Raw genomic sequence first — 23,463 nt, 5'->3', positions numbered from 1 at the left:
TTAACCCTGGGTATCTTCAAGTATGGAATTAAATGGGTACAGGGCATGAACTTCTGTATAATGTTTTAAGTGCTGATATTATAGATGATTCTTCTATTTTTTTCTGGTAATTTCCAAACACAATTTTTTTTAACATGAGCAGTTTCTAAAAATATATATAAGATTTTTGAGTGATGATAAAGGAAGAAATTCTAAATTACTCAGGAGGCTGAGGCAGAAAGGCAGCTTGAGCCCAGGAATTTGAGGCTGCAGTGAGCTATAATTATGCACCACTGCACTCCAGTCTGGACTACAAAGTGAGACCCTAACTCAAAAAAAAAAAAAAAAAAAAAAAAAGGAAGCAATTGAAGATGTACTAAGAAGACAGACATTTGAATTTTGAAAACATTATCTTGAAAACTTAGCCAAAGAACTTGTTCAAATAAACAGATTTTTAAAATTTTCATTACTTTAAGTAAGCTAATAGTTCTAAAACATGTGAATGGCCCTACATTAGTTTTCACATCTATGTAAGGTCCTAGCACTGTTTCCTGGCAAGTCATATCTGTCTGCCAACAGGCAGGTTTTTGCATGCATTCTGTAGCCTACTCTAAAGATACTGAGGTTCTCCGCTAGTTTTGCTGCTGTTCATTACTCATTGCAAAAACTATTTTGTTTAGAAAATTGAGTTTTATGTTTACAATTGCCCCAGAAATAATGTAATAAATGTGTATATACAAATCCTTAATTAAAATAACTTTTAGAGGACATGCTCATCCTTCAAAATAATAAGACTTTACCTTCACAAACACTTGAGGCATTCTGTTGAGAGGCAACTGGAGTCTATGTGAAAGAAAAAAAGGCAAGGATATTCGATATAGCAGAATGTGGAAATAAATGTCAGAGCAATGTTATTAAAATAAATATTTTCGGAGCACTCTTCTTTGATGCATTGCTATTCTTTCAATCACGACAACAATTACAAACCCACAGTCCCTAGCCCAACCTTTGCATTAAGCAACAAACAGCCAGAAGTGTCTTATGAAGGAGCAATGTCACTGTGATGCAGAAACCTCCCTGCCTTGTTAACAGGTTTGATGGAAATCATGACTCCCCAGCAGCTGCCACATAGTAGCCCATGTACAGCAGGCATCTGGCATCTGCTTTGGTCTCATGACCCCTCCTTCTGTGTGTTTGCTAAATGATTGTAAATGTCAGGCTTCACAGTAGGGACTAGGTCCAGGTGGGCTCCCTTACGTAGTGTTGTGGCCCAGGTTCACCGTGTTCCAGCCAGAATCTGAGTTTAGTGAGGCCTATGTGTGCCTGATACGCAATGGTCTACCATTAGCTGTGGTGGGGAGTGGACACAGGGGCTTCCTGTGGGGAGGGCAGGGAACCTGGCTGCCCCTCTGATCTGCTGCACACACTCAGTGATGCTGCTGGGATCAAGTGAGGATGAGCTCCTTCTATGCTCCAGGGAGGAGCATCCTCCCTGGCTACCTGAGGATTTGAAGCTTCTCTTGGACTGCTTGGGCAGCAACTTCAGTTGCTAAGATTGCTGTGTTCACCATAGCTGGAAGCATTTTCAACTTTAAATAAATGGATAAGAATAAATAGTGCAGGAAATATGAAGCACTTTTAAGTGCAAAATTAACTTACTGTCTTCAGTGGTTTCGTTGGCTTTTTCCTGGGGAATAAAAAGAGATGAGCTTTGTTAAAACATAACGAAGACAAAATGGAGCTATTTACCAATTTTAGTCTCAAATTTAAGCTAGAATTATGAAAGTGATACGAGTGTGTAGAAGACTATCCTGGCAGGGTGGAGAGGGATGGAAGTGGGATTTAGTTATGATCCTCCTAGGCTCAGATGGAGTCTGTTGACAGATGGGGAAGGGGTCAACTGGGGATAAAGTAGGGCACCAGTTGCCAGGGAACCGGCAGAACTGGACTCTTGCACCAGTTGCACTAATTACTCCGCGGGTGACCTTGGGCCTCTTTGTCTTGGGTGTGAGGTTAGATTCCTCACCTGTCAATTGAGAACCAGGATCAGTATTTTCAGTGTTTCTGTGGAGTCCCCTCTTCCCCAGCAGCTCCCTGTGGGGGTTACTGTCCAGGACAGAGGGTAGAGGTAAGAGGGTGGTCCAGCAGGTGAGGTTGCAGCCGCACTTGCCCACTCCAGCTTCCTCCCTGTCTCTAGGGACTATTCTCCACTGGTCTTCTGTGCAGGCTTTCTTTCAGAGAGATCCGAGACCAAAACAGGTTTGAAAACCACTGATGTGTGGTCCTGAAGGTACTTGCCTGCACTAACATTCTAGTTTGCAAAGTGATTCAGGTGCTGGAGCTTCTGAAAGTCGGGGTGTCTTGTGGAACACTGTAAGTCAAAAAGAACACTAAGAATTCCTGAGCACCTGTAAGATGCCTGGCACTGGGTTAGGCTCCTCACATGTTATTTAAACCTTACAGAGACATTTTAAGGGGAGGAAACTGAGGCTCAGAGAGACGAAGTAATTTGCCCAAAGTGATACAGCTGAACTAAGACAGACGTGTGCAGAGTTTTGGTTAATAAACCTTCAACATGGAGGCTTTCTTTGGTTTACACAGAGGCAGAAATAAGATTAGAGCCATGCAGGCCAGTTTAGACATATTTAAATTTGCTTTCCAAATAACCTGTTGAGCCAACATAATTTTACGGGGTGACGTTTGTAATATGAACACATTACAATCCTTACCTGACTGTTTACAAAGCCCTTCTAAATTCAATAAGAAAGAATGACTGTCACTTTCGAGAGGAACTTCAGTCGTATGGCTTTGAGGGAGTGCCCTGGTATGACCAGCACATGGTATATATCCACACACTTATTTACAGACCGTAAAACTGAGCAGTAGTAAGTAAAGACAAAACCTGCTAGAGGCTCTGAAAATGATTCAGGTGCTGGAGCTTCTGAAAGTCGGGGTGTCTTGTGCAACACTGTAAGTTAGTGAACTCAAGACTTCACTAAAACTTCACAGGAGGAAATACTTCTAGATTTATTTATTTATTTATTCATTTATTTATTTATTTATTCATTTATTTATTTATTTGAGATGGAGTCTTGCTCTGTTGCCCAGGCTGGAGTGCAGTGCTGTGATCTCAGCTCACTGCAACCTGCAGAGGTTCAAGTGATCCTCCTGCCTCAGCCTCCCAAGTAGCTGGGATTACAGGGTGTGTGCCACCATGCCTGGCTAATTTTTATATTTTTAGTAGAGATGGGATTTCGCCATGTTGGCCAGGCTGGTCTTGAACTCCTGGCTTCAAGTGAGCTGCCCGCCTTGGCCTCCCAAAGTGCTGGGATGACAGGCCTGAGCCACCATGCCTGGCTCATCTGATGTTAGCCGGGCTCCTTACTCTTGGTCCAAGTTGCAGCCTGCCATGGGGAGAACTTCTAATGAAGTCAACAGGGCAGTAGGGTATCACCATCCTCACTCCCCAGATCTCAAAAGCTGCTTCCTGCAACAGGTACTTACCCGGCCCGTGGCAACGGGGATGGTGCAGCTGGTGAAGGTGACTTGGTTTCCCAGGCCCCACTGTTTCGACCTGCACAAACATATACACTACTCAGTCCCCAAGTCCTGAACCGGGGGCTGATGGTCACAGTGAGGCTGGCCTTTCTGGCAGGCTCAGAAATATTTGCACGTATTGTGTTGCTTTCAGTTAAGCACATATAGGTAGCTATACTGAAGCTATTAAGGAAAACCTGTGGGCAAAGGTGATGACACATTTTAAAAGTGTCAGTGTATAAGCTCAGAGCTGGGATAGGGGTTAGGGACTCCACCTTAACATTTCTAAAGGACCTTCTCCTTACCTGACCCCTGCCCCGTGGGGCAAGTCCTGAGCCCATTGATTCTGAGGACTCAGTGAGGACCCCCACAGAGGTCCTTCAGGAAGTGAGCCAACAGCTCACACCTGCATCTGTGCACGCTGCACAAATGTGCACGGCAGAGGTGCCCAGAGACAGAGGCTCCAACCCACCGCTCCTGACACAGACCTCAGACACTGCTCCTTTACAAGCACACTTAAATACAGTAAATGCCTCTAACTTCACATTCAGAGGATATTTACTCATTCATCTCTGAGTTCTCAAGGGCTTTCGCCAACAGGTTTTCCTTAATGGACAAATTGAGACAAGTGCAGGCTGCTGCCCAAATCTCATCTTCTCAAGTCATAGAAGGGACCCAAAGGGTCTTGTCCCCTGCACCCAACCTCCCTTCCTGTACCTGAAGATAGATGCCAGACAGTCGTTATGAGGGAGGAAGTGAGAGAGAAGCAGGATGGATCTTCACTGTGGGACAGAGGGCAGGCCAGGAGGGGAGAGGCCAGAGCTGAGCCAGCCCCCTCAGCATCCCCTGGCTGCCTCAGACATGATGCTCACCTGCTTGGACACCGTTACTCAGTGAGACCAAGGGGGCCCTTCATTAATTTAACTGAACTGAATAAATGTTTTGTTAAGAACTTACTACACATACAAGTCCACAATTCCCTTTTTTTTTTTTTTTTTTTGAGACAGAGTCTTGTTCTGTCACCCAGGCTGGAGTGCAGTGGGGTGATCACAGCTTACTGGAGGCTCCAAACTCCTGGGCTCAAGTGATCCTCCCTGCTAAGTAGCTCCTGAGTAGCTGGGACTACAGGCGCGCACCGCCACACCTCGCTAATTTTGTGTCGAGATGAGATTTTGCCATGTTGCCCAGGCTGGTCTTGAATTCCTGGACTCAATCCATCCACCTGCCTTGGTCTCCCGAAGTGCTGGGATTACAGGCGTGAGCCACGGTGCCCGGCCTACAATTCCTAATGTATTTATAGGGCATACTCTGTAAGTACAGGCTGGACCTGCTGCCCTCGGTCTGTACTTTCTTAGTTTATGAGATCGAGCACAGATAAGCACACATTGGAGTAATGATCCATTACCAAGGATTATTGAGGACTTGGTACATGTAAAGCACATGAAGGCACCATGTTAGGGGCCGAGGAAGAGGTGAGGAAGCAGACATAGGCCTCTGCCCTCTCAGAATGTATCACAGGGAAGATACATGCACCCCCATATCATCTCATCCAAACACAAACAAGAAAAAGAAAAGGCCTCAAAAAATACTGAAATAGAGATCAGGAAGTTCCTTCCCATGTATGTCACTGGAGAGAGGCCCCCAGGCTTCCACTCAGAGCCCACTGACTCTTTTCCTAAACCCTCAAGGGTGGGAGCAACAGCAAAGAGTGGGTGGTGTGGATTGTACCTGGCGGCCTTCCCCAGCACCCTGGGAAGCAATGCCCCCTCCATGACAGCTGTCTTCCATGGTACCTGAACTGGGTCTGATTTTTTGAAACATTTTGGAAAAGAGATTGCATTTGGAATGTTTACATTTCATGTGACAACATGAAAACAATAAACTGAAATGTCACCTGAATGTGTAGTAGGAGTCTCACTGTGTTTAAGTAGCTGGTGTATCAAATTGAATACTTAAGACTGACACTGTTAAAGTACCCTTGACTACTCATAGAATTTGATGGAAGATCTCGGGGAAGTGGAACAAAATCTTGTCTGAAAAATAAGGAAGTAGAAAGAAGGTCTAAGTCTGAATTTCATCCCAGGGGTTTTCCCTCTTCTGAAATGTTAAGGGCTCCTTTGGCCACTGTATTATCTTTGTCAGACCTTCCGCCTGGCTTTTCTACTATGCTTCCTTTTCTTGAATATCTCAAAATAGTCTGTCAAAACCTTCCTTTTCCTTTCCCTCCCTATAAATAACTTCTGGCAATCAGAGGACAGCATGAGCACTGGTGGAAAGCCTATGGTCTTGCCTCAGGAAGACAGAGTTCTAGGGAAGGATGGAGCATGACTCCTCTATTTCATGGGCCAGTAACCCGTGAAACAATATTGTTCCCTGATAATATCTGCCAGAATGGTCATGGATCAAGGCAGGTTGAACAAGGGATTCTGAATAATAACAATAATAATAACAAAGCACTAGCATTTTATGAATGCAAGTTGTCTATATTGAGTCACTTAATTCTCATGATATCTACTCATGATACCCCTAGGCATAGGTGCCATTTTTTCAGAGGAAGAAACTAAGAAACAGAGATGACTTCACTGTTCACAGTCCAGCACCTAGCAAATGTCAGAGCCAGGACCTAAACCTCTGGCTTTGAAGTCAGCTAAATCCATTCTACTGGTTTCTCAAGCACAACAGGGAGGGCAGAGGCTGTCACTGCACCAGATTTACTGTGTCATCCTCAGCAGGCACCTTGCTGGCTATCAAAGGACCAAGAGCAATATTGACCAGAGGAAATTGATGTGGTGTGGTGCCTTGACAGAAACACCAACTAGGCACCTGATGGACACTTTTGTGATGCCCATTGGGGGACTATCTGAAGCCTTTAAAGGGGAATGGATGGTTATTCAAAGACACAGGCTAGTAGTCTGATCATTTCTTTTGTAAAAATAATCTCTGAAGGTTCCACTGTTTGCACACTTGGAAACTCACTGTTTAGGCTTGTCCCTTCAAAACTATTTCACTTCTTCCCCCATCCTGTAGGTGCTCCCACCTGTATGTGACAATCACATAACCAGGACATTATTTTCTTGTTTAGATTTGCTTTCTTCATCTGATGTCTCTAGTATTAAAATACAGCTATACCAGGTTAATAGCAAACTTATGAGTAATAAATCCAGCTGGCTAATGCCCCCTTGGTGATTCTTTAAATATTTAATACAACCAGTGTTTGAGGATTCATTCATCCTCTCAACCAACTGACCCCTCCACAGTCTCAGCACCTCCCCTGAGCCAGATCCTGGGGTAGGCCCTGGAGACAGCTGTGAGCAAAGAAAGAAATCTCAGGGCATGTGCAGGGCACTAGAGGGATCTGTCCCAGCGTGGGGCCAGGTAAAGCCTCCTGAGCAATGATATTGAAGGCAAGGTCTTCAAGGAGCTTGCACTGTACTTAGGAAGCGATTAGACTGAGACACAAAGTAATTAGGGAATAAGTACGGGCTAAGTGTAAGGGGGGAAAGAGACTTCCTGCAAAGGAGAGCTCTCTGAGGGCTACAGAAACCAGACGAGGCTTCCTGGAGGTGGAGACCTCAAGCTGGGCCTCGAAGGATGGGTAGGATTAGGTGTCTTAAAAGTGAAAACACAAAGACCAAGAAGCAAGACCCGTGAAATACAGGCTGATTGGAGTCCTGGGTGTGTTTTAGGAAGAGGAGGTCCTTGCAAGGCAAGTAGAGCTTTGTAAGAGGCAAACACCAGATATTAGTAACCTATTTCTCTAAAGGAGGGTTGAGGTCTTCATTAATTTATTTGTTAAAGGTTTTCTCTTCCAGTAACAACAGCCCTCATCCTGAGTTATCGGGAGTTAGGAGTCTCCATTTCGGCTGGGGCATAAGCAACCTGGTCACAATGTTTTAGATTGGCATGTTGGCCTTTGTCTCTCCAGAGGGTAAGATGAGCTGGCTAAGATGGCTCTGAGCTCCACTCCCCACTTATAAAGCGCTTGTGGCTTCTGAGGAGAGAATAAGTAAAACCAGAACTTGTGAAGAAAGTGAATAATTTCACAAGAAATGAGTCCAGAAAAGATTTTTAAAATTCTCGACTCTTCTTTCATTTTCTGTCAAGGAACCTGTGTCTGGAAGCAGAGCTCAGCCTCTCAATGACTTGTGTTCAGCTCTGTGAGAGAAGAGTGTGTGTGTATGAATGTGTGTGTGTGTGTGTGTGTGCGTGCACACACATATGTGTGCCTAGGGGAGAGGACAAGGGGAGAGAGGGAGAGGAAATGCCCGTGAGAATGCTGGAGAGCAGGCTCCTACACCGCTCTGTGCTGTTAATGGGGGTCATAGGCACCCCTCAGTGTCTTGGGCTCAGCCTTGGGGGTTGCCAAAACCTATAGGAGCAACCAGGAACATTCATGGTTTGGGGGTAGGGGTGACATGGCAAAAACTAGCTTTGTGGTGAGATGAAACTGGTAACATCTGGAGGAGTTCAGCGGCTCAGTCCTTGTCACTGAGGAGAGAGCCGAGAGGCAGAGGTGTGGCTGGTGGACGAGAAGGTGCAAGGTGGCTGACTAAAGAAAGCCTGGACTAGGGTGGTCACAGCTAAAATGGAACAGCAAATTCAGGAGAAAAAAAAGCAGGATTTGGAGCATGTGGCCTAGAGGCTCTACGCATTGAGAAACAGGGGTGCCCGCATGGGAGGGAGGAGTGAGTTTAGAGTCCTGCGTGGGAGCATCAGGGTGTTCAGAAGGGAAGTCAGGTCGGGGTTGGATGCCAGGGAGTTACCAGTGTAGACTTGAGACATGAAACCAGATTAATCGATGAACGCTACAGAAGTGAAAAATCATTCTCTCTCCTCAGCACTCAGTGTGTACCAGGCACTCATTAAGAGTTTCGCATTCACATTTGCAGAATTCTCCTGTCACAGAGTAGGGGCTATGAGCACCATTTACAGACAAGAAAATCTGATGCTTGGAGAGGTGAAGTACAAGCCCAAGGTGGCATAGCTGGTAAGGGGGCACACTGGGGTTCCAACCGAGGTCTGTCTGGCTCAAAACCAAGCTTGTAACCATCATGATGTTCTGAAAGAACTGTGGGTTGAGGGCTGAGGGCTAAACTCTGGGACCCCCTCAGTCAAGGGAGGGGACACGGAGAAGCCAGCAAGGTGCCCAGGAAGGTAGGGTGAAAACCAGAACTTGTCTAGCAGATGCCAAAAGGCCTGGGGAAATGGCCGCTTCCATACACGTGCCACCAGACAGTGCATGAGGATGAGGACTAGCTTTCTGTTCCCATTATTAAGACATTTGGAAATACAAGTGATTACTTCTTCATAGTTGATCTGAGTCGTTTTTCTTATTTGAAAGAGACATAAAACCAAACCAAATCACACATACACTTTACCTGAAGCTGTTCCTGGAGGAGAGGCAGGCGTTGACGAATTTGGCTTGGTTGATCTATTCACCATGGGAGCTTAAACACAGAAATGTGTGTGTGTATATATATATACACATTATTTTTTATATATATGTATATATTTATATATGTATATATTTTATATATATATAAAACCATTACAGATACATGCCATTGAGGGAAATTCACACTCAGGGAAAAATGATGACCAGACCAGAGAATTTGCAAAGAATTGGAGACACACTTATTAGACACACAAACCAATAAAAGAAGTCTTCTCAGAAGAAATATCTTTAGAATGGAAATATCAATGACAGATTCATAATCTGATATATTATTATTTGATTATTTGATGATAGAGATCTTGTTAAAGTGAATAATGGCTTCAAATTTCATTTGCCAAATGGGAGGTCTAACAGATAAAGGAGTTTTATTGTTTTTGTTTTTCATCAAGAGTGTATTGAATACTGGAGGGGCCCAATTAATAGCTCCACCTCCCCTACCAGATGCAATACACACCATTGCTCTGGGATTTCATGGGTTCTTTTTTTTTCTTTTTTGTTTTTTTAAAGAGGGATTGGTAAGGAGGGAATGTGTATTTGTTGTTTTGTGGTAACGGGTGGCTTGGGAGTTCAGGTGGGTCTTGAAGCTGTTGGTGATAGGTACGGAGTACGGGAGAGGGTTGCTACATGATGGCAGACTGAAACCTGAATATGGCTACCATGGAGTTGAGAGTAGTAGATGAGTAATGTTACCTGAAGAGGTATCACTTGTACTGGATCATATTCTCCATAGTGACTATATTCAGAGTGAACTTACCCTGTTTCCATGCCTAATCTTATGTAGCACTGGCTTTTTCAGGTAATTCATTTGTCATAGCATTTGTTGTTCTGTGAAGGGTTTACGGACGAAATGTTTCATAGGCCTAACATACTACTAAATTTAAAGAACCAGGACTCAGGGCATATTTCACTCTTTCATTTTTTCACTCCTCTGCAGAAACTGTTCTTGGTGCAATGTTTACAAGGCCAACATGGTGGCTTGCGACATTGTATTAGGTTTTATGAGAAATCCATTTGAAGCAAGGGCAGCTGAAGAGAACTACCCAGGTGCTTTCATAATGTGAGATGGGAAGATTAAATCATGGAAGAGGAAGGGGAAGGCAGGGAAGGGCTATGACACACAGAGATGGCTTGCCACTGATGCTGTCTGCCCAACCAGCCAAAGAAGCACACACTATGGCCCAGAGGAGAAAGTCCTGGGCACTGTCATTTCTGAGCCTCTTAGTGCTTACTACCAAATACCCTTGTACATCCTGATCAACTGCTAAAAATTTTCAGGTGCTTAAGGCGACAAACTCTTACCTTTCTCAGGTGGAGGTGAACTGCTTTCTGTGGGATGAATATAGTTTTCATCATTGTCTTCCACGGGGACCACATAATCAGCCTAACAGAAATATAAAACTGAATGAGAAGAATGCTGTACATTCATAGTTGACTGTACGGGAGGGAGTGATTTTTTTAAAAAGCATTATTGAGATGCAATTCACATACCATAAAATTCTACTATGTAAATTGTACAATTTGGTGACTTTTAGTGTATTCACAGACATATACAACCATCACCACAATCTAATTTTAGGACATTTTTATGACCCCAAAAAGAAACCTTGCACCCATTAGTCACTCCCCATCCACCGCTCCCTTGACCTAGTCGACCACAAATCTACTTTCTTTCTCTATAGATTTTGCCCATTCTGGACATTGAATATACACAGACTCACACAATCTGTAGTCTTTTGAGACTTCTTTCACTTAGTATAATGTTTTCAAGGTTTTTCTGTGGTATAGTATGTATCACAACTCCAGTCTTTTTAATGGCCAAATAATATTCTATTTTATGAGTATGCCACATTTGTTTATCCATTCATCAGCTGATGGACATTTGAGTTTTTTTCCACTTTTTGGCTGTAATGAATAATGGTGTCATGACTATTCATGTACTAGTTTTTGTGTAGACATGCATTTCTCTTGGGAATATCCTAGAGGTGAAATTGTTGAGTCATATGGTAGCTCTAAGTTTAACAGTCGGAGAAACTGCCAAACTGTTTTCCAAAGAGGCTGCACCATTTTTCATTCGTGCCAGCAATGTATGAGGGCTCCAGTTTTTCCATATCCTCACCAACACTTGTTATCATCCTTTTTATTACAGCCATCCTTGTGTGTGCAAAATGATATCTCATTATAGTTTTGATTTGCATTTTCCTGAAGACTAACGATGTTGAGTATCTTTTTATATACTTGTTGTCAACTTTTGTATATTCTTTGGAGACATGTCTATTCAACTCTTCGCCCATTTTTAATTGGGTTGTTTATCTTTTTATTGAGTTATAAGAGTTATCTATATATTCTAGTTATAAGTTCTTCATCAGATATACAATTTGCAAAACTTTTCTTCCATTCTGTAGGTTGCTTTTTTACTCTCTTATTGGTATCATTGGCGGCACAAAATGTTTAAATTTTGAAGTCTGTTTTATTTATTCTTTTATTGCTTGTACTTTTGATGTCATATCTAAGAAACCATTGCCTAACCCAAAGCCATAAAGACTCATACCTGTGTTTTCCTCTAAGAGTTTTATAGTTTTAGCTCTTACAGTTAGGTCTATGCTACATTTTCAGTTAATTTTTGTGTATGGTGTGAGATTAGAAGTCCAATTTCATTTTTTACCTGTGGATACATCTAACACCATTTACCTAGCACCAATTTGTTTTAAAAAAATATTTCTCCATTGAATCATCTTAGCACTTTTGTCAATAATTAAATGATGATAAATGTAGGGAGGGAGAGATTTTATATTGACAAGACACAAATGAGGTAACCAGATCTCAAAACTGGTTTTTACCACCTTCCCTGGTGGGCAGCCAAGAAGGGTACTGGGAGAAACAAAAACAAAAATTCATTGCTAGGTGTTCTTCTAAGTACTTTACATGTTTTTTTTTTTTTTTTTTTTTTCTCATTTAATCCTTCTAACAACACAGTAAGAGAGATACCACCATCGGCTCCATTTCCAGATGAAGAAACTGAGGCACAGAAAAATTAAGTAGTTTGCTCAAGTTGTCAAGTTTAAAAGTGGTAGACCCAGAAGGGCACAGTGGCTCGTGCCTGTTATCCCAGAACGTTGGGAGGCTGAGGTAGGTGGATAGATAGAGTCCAGGAGTTCAAAACCAGCCTGGGCAACATGGTGAAACCCTGTCTCTACAAAAAATATAGAAAAAATTAGCCAAACATAGTGGTATGCACCTGTAGTCCCAGCTACTCCGGAGGCTGAGGTGGGAAGGTTGCTTGAGCCCAGGAAGCTGAGGCTGCAGTGAGTTGTGATCGCGCTTGGCAACAGAATGAGACCTTGTCTCCAAAAAAAAAAAAAAAAAAAAAAAGCGGTAGATCCAGGATTTGAACTCAAGCAGTTCAATAATTTAGCACCCATACTTTTATCCACCACATTCTAGTACCTTCCATCCTCCCCCTCCTCTTTCTGTCTTATCTACCCTCTCTTTATTTAATTGCTATTTCTTATCTCTTTCTTCACCTCTGAAGCTGGCCAAGAGGCACCAGAGAGTTCTACTCACACATCTCAATCTGCAGTTATATTTAGAGATGATCTGGCTGAGGGAGATGAGGCTTTGGAATCATGCAGACCTGGGAGGAAATCTGTGCTTGGGTCTTTTCTAGATGTATGACCCGTGGGGGAGTTAATTGCTGAATCATCAGAAGTTCTCCTGGATTCTGCCATTCAGAGGTGGGCACTTGCACCTCTGTGGCACAGGGAACCTGGTCCTCATCTCTGCTTCGTCTCTGGCCCCACAGTGTCAAACTATGAACTCCTGAAGGACAGGGCCTTCTCCTTCTCTGTGTTTGTGTTTCCAGTGCCTGGCCAGTCAAATGCCTCACTGAATTGAATTGAAGTTGCCTAACCCAATAGCCAAGGCTGGGATGGGCTGACTTAGCAGCTTTGAATAATGGGATGTTGAGTGGCTGCGGTATCCCTGCAGGACCTTTTTGGTTCTATGGGTTCACCTTTCTGGATTCATTATTAGCCAGAGTGACATGCTTTATAGGAACCCAACTTCTCTTCTAGGCGTTAGTTCCTATAAAAGGAGAGGCTGAGCCCCCAGGAGGCATGCCACCCTCTTAAACCCTGTAGTCAACAAAATCCTTAAATATCCTATATCTGAACACAGAATATTGGTATTGACACTCGGCAATGATGCCTGAATGGATATAGGGAAGTTGGAAGCTCCAGGCCCTAACCCAGTCCTACTTAACCACTTCAAAATTTATTCTTTCCTCTGTATTCTTAATTTTGTACTTGTTTTGTTCTGCAGTGCTTGATTACAGAAAATGTTTTTATCTGCAGTGTTTAGAATCGAGCTGTTTAGAGTCATGATGATATAGGAGTTAAGAAAAAATTACTTACTCAGATAGTGAGGGTAAGATGTCCTTGGTAAGGTTTTCCTTTTAATAAAAAGCAGCCCCAAAATCATTTTCTTTTCTAACAAAGAGCAGCTTATAAAATCAAGCTGCTGGTATAGACAAGCAAGCTGGAAGCTTGCATGGGTGAATGCTGGCAGTTGTGCCAATAGGAAAATGCTACCTGTGACTAGGCATGATCAAAATGGTGGCTCTGTCTTCCCCTATCTTTGCCAGCCACCTGTACAGTAAGGAGCAGACAAGATGGCACTGGCCAAGTAGAAAACCCATTTGTATAATAAGATTAGGGTGGGGCGACCAGCCTCTTCTGCACCATGTAAATGTCACTCCTGATCGAACCAATCTGTGGACCCTATGTAAATCAGATATCACCTCCTGAAGCCTGCCTATAAAATCTGCTATGGTCCACTGCAGGCCTGGTTTTCCCTTCAGATTCCACTGTCTTGCAAGAGAGGGAGAGATGCTCTCCTCTCTCCTTTCTTCTGTCTATTAAACTTTCTGCTCCTTAACCTACCCACAAGTGTCCATGTCATTAATCTTCTCAGTGCGAGACGACGAACCCCAGGTATTTACCCCGGACAACGATGCCACTTCAGTGATATTTCTGGAATGGAGACATTTGTATTCCCAAAGAAGAATGATAGGAAAAAAGACTTGATCCAATCTTAACAAATTCTGTTTGTAGTGTCTGCCCAACTCTCTCATCTTTATAGGGTTTTAGGAGAAGGAATATACAATGTATATTCCCAGCATTGCAATTCAATGCTTTAACGTTGTTATTGCTGAAATAAGTAAATGACCAAGAACCATCATATTTTATATCCTTTATTAGGACATAATGTGGTCTTATTGACCACTTTGACATTGCTGCAGTGTTTAATATCAACCCCCTTATTTCATGAACAAAACACAAAAACTTGACTTTAGTGAATCAGTGATTGGTCTTTTGAAGCCAGGTAGATTATTATACTACCATGACCTACAGGTATTAGAAATCCTTCTTCAGTTATTACAATGACATGATTCAAAATTAAAAATAGATTAAAAATCATCTTAGATCAACTCCAATGTTTAGATGTTTCAGTATTAATAAGACACTTGTCACAAGTGTTTACATGTTTGCCTCCCCCTAGGACTACAGACTTGAAAAACAGGAGTAGCGTGAATTTATCTTATTTTCACTTTCCTATTGCCTCATACCCTATTACTTAGCAGGAGTCATTTCGATTAGCTATTAAATGCCCATACAAGCTGCATCCTCATTACCACTCATATGAGCATTTAAAAGCTTTCCATTCATTATTTTATTGAATTCTTATAAAAATACCCTCTAAGTATATTCCCTCTGTGACCTTGGACAAGTTTTTTTAGCCCCTTTACACCTTCGTTTCCTCATCTGTAAAGTGGGGCTGATGATAGACTTCATAGGGTTAATGTGAGGATTTAATGAGATAATGCATACAAAGTGCTCAGAACACCAGTGGATACACAGCATTCACCAAGTGTTAGCCTGTCTCATTATAGCACAGATGCTTCTTCCCCCTGAATGTCTTTGCCCCACCTCCAGCTCTCTGTTTAGCCTGTATCTCTATATTTTGCCTATAACCTGTAGAGCAGGGTTAAACACTTTTATTTATGCTTGTACTTGACTTCTTCTTTTCCCAACTAATGGTTCAGCCATATCTTAATGTTGGCCTCTGTTTGTTTGTTTGTCTATTTGTTTTTACACCTCTTTCTTATATTGGCTCTCTATCTGCCCATTCCAGAATGCCCCCACCTTTATACTTCTCTTTTTCCCACTGGTGCAGACTTGCCTGAGCCACCTCCATAAGGCTGCTATTAGCAAACCTCTGCCCTGCCTCCCTAGGGTCCATTCTCAGTTATTTACAGAAATGAAGAGCCTTACATAACCCACAGTATTCATTTGCATTCTATATCTGAATTTGTGCCTTCATGTGGAATTGCCAAATGCTGAAATAATTTACAGTGAGACCCTAACAGCTGGTCTTCCCGTCCTGTCCCCTCCCCTGCTCAGCTTCTCTTTGCCACCCTATTCCCACCCTTGAAAGGACAACATCACCTCTCAGATGGGTAGGTAATAGTAGGAAGGAGTGTGTGCAGGGTGAGGGTGTGTACATGCACTGTATATTGTGGGAGCTATGACAAATCAAAAAAGAGACCAGGATTCACAGCTGAGAGAGAGGGGGATGCCCTGGGGCCCAGTTGCTTTGAGGCCATGGCTGGCCTGGTGTTCCCAGATCTTCGGTTTTCAGAAGAAACTAGAAAATTGGATTTTGTCAAGACTCTAGAATATGGTAGAAAGGAATCTGACATATATTAAACCCCTCTGTGTGTGAGGCACTGTATTTAGTGCTGTACATGTGTTCTCTTATTAAATTCTCAAAATAACAGAGATGAAAAACAGACTCAAAGAAGTTGTCTAGCTTGCCCTAAATCACACACCTAGAAGTGCCAAAGCAGGAATTTGGGCCTAGATGCTGGGTCTATTTTGATTTAAAAGTCCATCTTTTCCATCTCCTGCTGGGCTGCAAATTTTATAAAGGCGGAATGAAGGTCATTTCACAACATGTGTGTAAGCCATAAGTTTTATCCTCTATAGGCAAGTTATTTCTTAGAGAAGCTGCAGGCTGGTCTCTGTCCTTATTTAAAATGCAAGGACCTCTGGGAGCCATAACACATTAGGCTTTATCGGTTACTACAACAGTTTGGATGAATTTACCTATTCATTTTCAAATAGGAGCTATTTCATAGGGAAAACGACACACCAGGGCTAGGTGCTGAGGGAGGGGAGATTGAGGAGGTAAACCCAGAGTTGGATGCTGGGCCATCTGAAAAAGTGGGTCTCTGGACACCTGGTGGGGCAGGGCAGCTGTGGGGAGGGAGGAAGTGAGAAGCAAGAGCTGTCAAAGGGAAGTGAGGGATTAGCTCCTCCACAGGTTGTGGGGGGTACCTTACAGACTAGCCATCTCCATTGTACATCCTGGCCCATGTCCCCTCTGCATCTGAGAAGAGGAAAGTGGAGGAGCAAAGAGAAAAGAAGGTGGAGGAAAGAAAGCAAGGTGGCGACAGTGTTACAGTGGGTATAACATCTAGTCAGGCATGAGCAGGGCAGGAGACGGCTCCCCTCCCCCAGGAATGTCAAGAGATCATCAGGTGATTGTCAGGTGGTTGTTAATTGTCTCTCTAAAATAATAATTGGTTACAGCCAGCGCCAGGGAAAGGCAGTCTCCCAATAGATAGAAAAAACCTGAAACTGGTGATGAGCCGTTTCCTGATAAGATCTCAGGAGTTGGGCAAGTGGGCTCAAGCATGCGCATTAAGAGGCAAAATGGCAGAGTTTAACTGGTATTTGACCTTCTAGAAACATTCAGCTGGTAAGGCAAGAATGCTTCAAGGGAGCGTGCATACAACTCCGGTAAGCACACTGCACATGCTCACCTCCCAAATGCTAGCAGGGCACTGCACAAGTGGACAGCCCACACAAAGGAAGAATCAGGGGAGAAGGGACACGAGACCCCGGCAGTGTGCCAGTGTATAAAACCCCAACTCAAAGGTCAAACAGCGCACTGGATCTCTCAAGTCGTCCACTTGGCCCTCTTCTAAGTGTACTTGACTTCCTTTCATTTCTGCTCTGAAACTTGCCTTGGTCTCTCCTTCTGCCTTATGCCCAGGTGGCAAGAACTGAGGTTGCTGCAGACCCGTATGGATTTGCTGTCAGTAACAACAGGACAGAGAAGCAAAGGAGAATAAAGAGAGGGGAAGAACATCTTAGGAAGGAAAGAAGAGATTCACAGGAAACCACAGGGAAGGAGGGGATAATATGAGGGTCACAGACTCAGTATTGATATTCTACCATACACCTCTAGTAAACTGACATATTTACAATAAGCCATTTTGGAGAAAACCAAGTCCCTTTGGTATAATAGTGGAGAGTTAGAGGGGGCAGTCAATAGCAGGTTGTAAAGAAGGAGGACAGCCAGCGGGCAGGCTGTCCTGGTCGCTTGCCCCACCCCCCTCTGTGTCCTGGGAAGCCTTTGGCACAGATTTACTTTACCTCATCCTCAAGGAGGCCTTTGGGTTTGGGTGGGACTTGAGGTTTCTGCAGAGCAGTCAGGGCTGGCAGGGTGGAGGTGAGCCTTGCTTTCTCTGAAGGCCAGCTGGACTTACTGGGAAGTGTCTTGCTGAAGGGTGGGGAATGCCTCTGGCTTGATCGATTGTCTTGAAAGGAACAAACAAAAAACATAACATAAAAGAGGCTCTGGATCATTTCCTGGGTGGAAGCCATAGAGATCTAGAAAGTATAAAACCACGGGTGTCTATGTAGCCACAAATGATCCACGGGGCATTCCTTGAAAGAGTAAAGTGAAATGTTAGGCCAAAAATTTCAACTGCTCATTGACTTAAACGACAAAAACTGGAAGAATGTCCTCATTAAAAACATCCTTCCGGGGCAGTGATGGACACCCAGAGGTTCAGGAGAGCCAACAACCCAACACTTGGCCACACGGAGGGGATGGAAGCAGCACTGGAGGGCGCAGGGTGGGGGTGAGGTGCTCCTGGCTTTTAAAAATGCCAAGGCCTAGGCTCCACCCCAGCCTGGCAATGTTTGAACTCCTCGGGAGGAGCCTGGCATTACAGGTTGGAAAAGTTCCCCAGGTTATGCTAAAGTGTATCCAGGTGGTGATTACTCATGTGGATCAACTTCCATGCTCCTTCCCTCAGCGATTGCGCTCCATTCACAGGGAATCTGTGGGATCCCTTTGGTTCAGGACTGTCCTTCTCAGCAGGTATCAGAAAAGGAGTCAGGCTCTAAGGCCAGCTGGATCTGAGTTCTGTCCCTTGCTCTGCCACTCACTAGCTGTGCTCTTTGGGGCTGGTTATTCAACCTCTCTGGGACTCACATTCTTCATTGTTATTTTTAATTTTTTAATTTTTTAGTTTTTTGAGACAAAGTCTTGCTCTGTCGCCCAGGCTGGAGTGCAGCAGCATGATCTCTGGTTACTGCAACCTCCGCCTCCCAGGTTCAAGTGATCCTCCTGCCTCAGCCTCCGAAGTAGCTGGGATTACAGGCACCCACCACCATGCCTGGCTAATTTTTGTATTTTTAGTAGAGATGGGGTTTTACCATGTTGGCCAGGCTGGTTTTGAACTCCTGACCTCAAGTGATTCACCCACCTCAGCCTCCTGAAGTGTTAGGATTACAGGCATGAGCCACCACGCCCGGCCAACATTCTTCATTTTTAAAATGAGGATCCTAATATCGATCTTAGAGATCTTGTGGGGATTAGGAAGATGGCAATGAAGGCAGGAGGTACGGTGTGTCTGCCTAATAAGTAGAACTTATATCACCTGTGCCATGTGAGCGAGGCCTTGGGCAGCCTCAAGTCTACCCAGCGATTCAGTGAGCTGAGCATAGATTCAGACTGATGTGTTTTAGGAAAATCTTAGCATAGGAATAACCTGGCGTGTTCTTCATACTGGGAGCAGCACAGGTGCTAGCACTGGCCCCTGGATTGCATCACTGGCTTCTTGCTGCTTCTTCCTGTTACAGCCCCACCTCACCTGGTGCAGCTGTCCTTGCTTGTTAGGCCCCTGCCTCTATGCTCCTGGTGCCTGCCACTGCCCTCGGCCCTCACTCCTTGTTGAAGGTATGTGGTTAACTTCACCTCCACCGCCTCCTCAGAAGCCTCTTTCTGGTGGTGTGGCTGTACTCAGGCCATGAGGGCATCCTTCCTTCTGTGCCTATAACTCTTGTCAGTTTTATTTGCAGCTCCTGGAGTTTACTCAGATTTCTGAGTAAACAAATATTTAATGTAATATTTAAGCCCATCAGAAGTAGCAAAACACAGGAGACAGGCTTTGAAGAGTCTGATTTTTGTTTTGTTTTGTTTCGAGACAGAGTTTCACTCTTGTTGCCCAGGCTGGAGTGCAGTGGTGCAATCTTGGCTCACTGCAACCTCCGTCTCCCGGGTTCAAGCGATTCTACTGCCTCAGCCTCCCTAGTAGCTGGGATTACTGGCATGCACCACCATGCCTGGCTAATTTTTTTGTGTTTTTAGTAGAGATGGGGTTTTACCACGTTGGCCAGGCTGCTCTTGAACTCTTGACGTCAGGTGATCCATCCACTTTGGCCTCCCAAAGTGCTGGGATTACAGGTGTGAGCCACCGCACTCGGCCAAGAGTGTGTTCTTGAATGAGCCACTTAACCACCCTGAATTGCAGTAGCCCTTTCCTCCCCAGGGTTGTTGTGATGATTGAAAAAGGTCATTCACCAAGTACAGTGGGTAGTGCATAGAGCAGAGTTGTGATGATACCTGGCTTGTATCCCAGCTCCATCACTTAGAGAATCTTGGCCCAGTCAGTTCACTCTCTACTAAAAATACAAAAGTTAGCCGGGCATGGTGGTGGGTGCCTGTCGTCCCAGCTACTCGGGAGGCTGAGGCAGGAGGTTGAACCCAGGAGGCAGAGGTTGCAGTGAGGCGAGTTCATGCCCCTGCATTCCAGCCTGGGTGACAGAGTTAGACTCTGTCTCAAAAAAAAAAAAAAAAGCGTACTCGGCCAGACCCAAGCTGTGTCCATTTAACCCATTAGGCTGATTCCAGGCTTGGGGCTCCTGAGCACATGTACTGCCTGGTAAAACCCCGCAGACTGGACTAGGCATGGGAGGAAGGTAAGGCAGACACTGGGATCCTCGAAGATTATTGTTCTGTACAGACTTCTTAAGATAAATCCCAGAACCTTGAGCACACAAAGCCCTAAAAGTGGGACTAATCTCAGGGTTGCTTTCCCTTGGAGTGTTGGGCGGGGGCGCAACCATCAGGGTATGCTGGGTTTGTTTGTTTGTTGGTTGGTTTGTTTGTTTGTTTGTTTATGCCTGCTTTCAATGTTCCCGATCTAGGAAAGACGCCTCTTCCCCTGGAATGGGAAAGCCCTACAGCTTGGGATCCTTTACCTTGGAGCCCAGATCCCCTGCTTGGAGGTGGTGGGAGCTGGAGGCACGCAGAGGCCCGCAGGCAGAGGCCCTCAGGCAGCAGCCAGGTTTGTCCCCACCCTGCAATCTTGGCCACCCCCACCTCCCCATGGGCCTGGAAGGCAGAGTGCCCGGGTCTGCGGGGGACCTCACCTATATACTCGCCCCTGGCGAAGGGCAGGGCTGGGTGAACCGGCCTGGTTTCCTGCTCTACTGGAGGCGGCTCATAGCTGTCATCAGCATTCTCCTCGGCGGGCATCACGTACATCTCTGAGTCCGAGTGCTCGTCTGGATTTTCATAGTCGCTGTCCTGCAAGTGCAGATGCAGACACTGTGCTCAGCGTCCCTGTCTGTGCTGCCTGGCCGTCAGGACCACTCCTGCCTTGGGAGGCCAGAGCAGTGACAGGAGACAAGGCTTGGAGAGGTTGATTTCACAAGGCTAGGCAGCCGATAAGAGGCAAAGGTGGGGTTTGAAGCAGGCCTTTCTGCCTCCAAAGTTTATTGTCTGCACCACTGCCCTGTCCTGGGAGTACACAGGAACTACTTAACGCTAACGGGAACGGACACTCTGTAGATCCACAAAGAGTAACAATAGGAGATAATAAAACATATTTTTAAAAGATAGAAAAAGGACCCAATAAAATAGAATAACCAATGGGTTTTATCTATTATGAATGCTGATCACTGAAGAGAAAGTAGGTTTAATACGAAGAGGGTGAGGAGACACACAGGGCCAGCTAGATAGCTTTCAGATGAGATTTTTTTTTAATTTCAAGCAGAGTTGGTAAGCTGCAGGGTCAAGGCTTCAAACGGACTCTTTGTTTTTGTTTTTTTTCTTTTTTTGAGATGGAGTCTCGCTCTGTTGCCCAGGCTGGAGTGCAGTGGCGCAATCTCAGCTCACTGCAGCCTCTGCCTCCCGGGTTCCAGTGATTCTCCTGCCCCAGTCTCCCAAGTAGCTGGGATTACAGGCATGCACCACCGTGCCTGGCTAATTTTTTTTTTTTTTGAAACCGAGTCTTGCTTTGTCACCCAGGCTAGAGTGCAGTGGCAGGATTTCAGCTCACTGCAACCTCTACTTCCTGGGTTCAAGTTATTCTCCTGTCTCAGTCTCTCGAGTAGCTAGGATTACAAATTGCACCACCACGCCCGGCTAATTTTTGTGCTTTTAGTAAAGATGGGGTTTCACCATGTTGGCCAGGCTGGTCTCAAACTCCTGACCTCAGGTGATCCGCCAACCTTGGCCTCCCAAAGCGCTGAGATTACAGGCATGAGCCACCGCGCCCGGCCTGTTTTTTTAAAATCCACATTTTATTTAAGTCCACACTGAAAATACATCGTCATGGTCTGAAGTCCAAATGGCTTAGAAGGATATAAAGTGCAATCTCCTTCTCAGCCCCTCTGCTTCTCACCGCAGAGGCAAAAAGAGTTACTAGGCTTCTTGTGCATGTTTTTCACATACATTAATGTGGAGGGAATATTTGACTCAGGACATAAGAGGTCCTCTGGCCTCTGTGTCCACCGCCCCCACACTCTGCCTATCACATTGCATGATCTGTACATGACTTTCCACTTGCTCTTTGGCCTGTCGCCTTTCATGAGCAATTTTATATGGCAGGATTCTTTTTTTCCTGTTCGTCTTTTAAAAAAAAGAATTGTAGGGGTACATAGTAGGTAGATATATGTATGGGGTATATGAGATATTTTGAAACAGGCGTACAATGTGTAGTAATAACATCTGGGTAAATGGCGTATCCATCACTCAGGCATTCATCTTTTTTTGTGTTATAAACATTCCAATTATATTCTTTTAGTTATTTTTAAATGTACGATAAATTATTGTTGACTCTAGTTACCCTGTTGTCAAACACTAGGTCTTATTCATCCTAACTATATTTTTGCACCCATTAACTGTCCCCATTTCCCTCCCCCACCTGCTGCCCCCTCGACCACCCTTCCCAGCCTCTGGTAAACATCATTCTACTGCCTGTCTTTATGAGTTCAAGTGTTTTAATTTTTAGCTCCTACAAATGAATGAGAACATATAGCAGGATTTTTTTTTTTAAATCAAGAAATCCTGGAGGCTTCATTAACAAGCCTGGATTTCATTCTGCATGCAGTGGGGATCCATCTACTGAAGTCAAAAGAGTTGTGAGTGAATGCTTATTCAGTCTTTAGTACAGCTGGTATCTTCATTTTGGTTGTTTGATTTTGGGGCAAGTCATTCCCTCCTCTCCAGGCTGATTTTATTTTGTGCTTTCTAAGTCCCCTTGTGTGCTCTTTTTCATCCAGCCAGCTTGCTCAGTTTTCTTCTCTTACCTCTGGATGTGGAACCAACCAATTTCTTTGCTTTACATGTGGCCCTGTGTGTGTGTGTGCAGCCAGCAGGGGGCGCAGCTGCAGTGCATCTCAGGGAGCTGCGGCTGCTGGGCCCCAGGAGGAGCTCCATGACCAAGAGATGGGCAGAAAAGTCACCACTTCCCCTCATTTTTCTTTTCTTTTTCTGCAGTTGAGGAAGGAGGAACTCCTGTCTTCTGAGACTCTGTATAAACTCCAGGTAGTGTGCACAGCCCAGGGCTGGGCACAGGACTGGAGGTCTGAGTCCTGGGTTCTCATTCCACTGAACTGGGTGATTTTCATTCTCTTGGCCTCAGTTTTCTTACCTGTGAAATGGGTAATTGGTTGTATAGAAGACTTCTTGGGCCCCTTCCAGATCTAAAACTCACAGGTTGGAGCAGGCTAACATTCTGGATGAATTTGATGTAAGTGAAGAATAATTATTGTGAAGAAAAGTTTTTAGGATATCGGGCCTTGCAGATTTCAGAGCTACCTCAAAGAGGTAATTCTGATACAACATCCCCAGTGTCATCATGGCCAGGTCCCTCTCTCTGTGGCTCTGGAGCTCTGCTAATGTTCTCTTGATCACAGCAAGCACCTTGGTGGCAAAGAGCCTGGTCCTGAGATCTGAGGGCCTGAGTCTGAACTGTGGAACTGCAAATGACTGAAACTTTCTATACCTTGGTCCTGGAGGCCCCGTGATGTGCCAGACACTTATTCTTTAGTTGTTGGTTTGTTTAGGGC

At 44.6% G+C, this 23,463-nt stretch overlaps 1 protein-coding gene across 2 annotated transcripts in view; it reads right to left on the bottom strand.

Annotated features, from left to right (window-relative positions):
• Window positions 1–23,463, bottom strand: part of BLNK (B cell linker) — an 82,811-nt gene that overhangs the window by 18,007 nt on the left and 41,341 nt on the right. Inside the window, exons 5-11 of one of the 2 annotated variants that reach the window (XM_032135705.2) lie at window positions 20,539–20,695; window positions 17,470–17,633; window positions 10,271–10,352; window positions 8,895–8,963; window positions 3,484–3,553; window positions 1,639–1,666; window positions 780–822 (exon numbers count right to left, since the gene is read on the bottom strand). In XM_032135705.2, the coding sequence (XP_031991596.1) occupies window positions 780–822; window positions 1,639–1,666; window positions 3,484–3,553; window positions 8,895–8,963; window positions 10,271–10,352; window positions 17,470–17,633; window positions 20,539–20,695 (613 nt within the window). The remainder of the gene's footprint in view (window positions 1–779; window positions 823–1,638; window positions 1,667–3,483; window positions 3,554–8,894; window positions 8,964–10,270; window positions 10,353–17,469; window positions 17,634–20,538; window positions 20,696–23,463) is intronic. The other variant, XM_032135711.2, reaches the window with a different exon arrangement.

Source organism: Hylobates moloch, unplaced genomic scaffold (assembly GCF_009828535.3).
Source record: "Hylobates moloch isolate HMO894 unplaced genomic scaffold, HMol_V3 SCAFFOLD_3, whole genome shotgun sequence".
NCBI lineage: Eukaryota > Metazoa > Chordata > Mammalia > Primates > Hylobatidae > Hylobates > Hylobates moloch.
The sequence above is the reverse complement of the archived record's forward strand: the minus strand, read 5'-3'. Positions and strand labels throughout refer to the sequence as shown.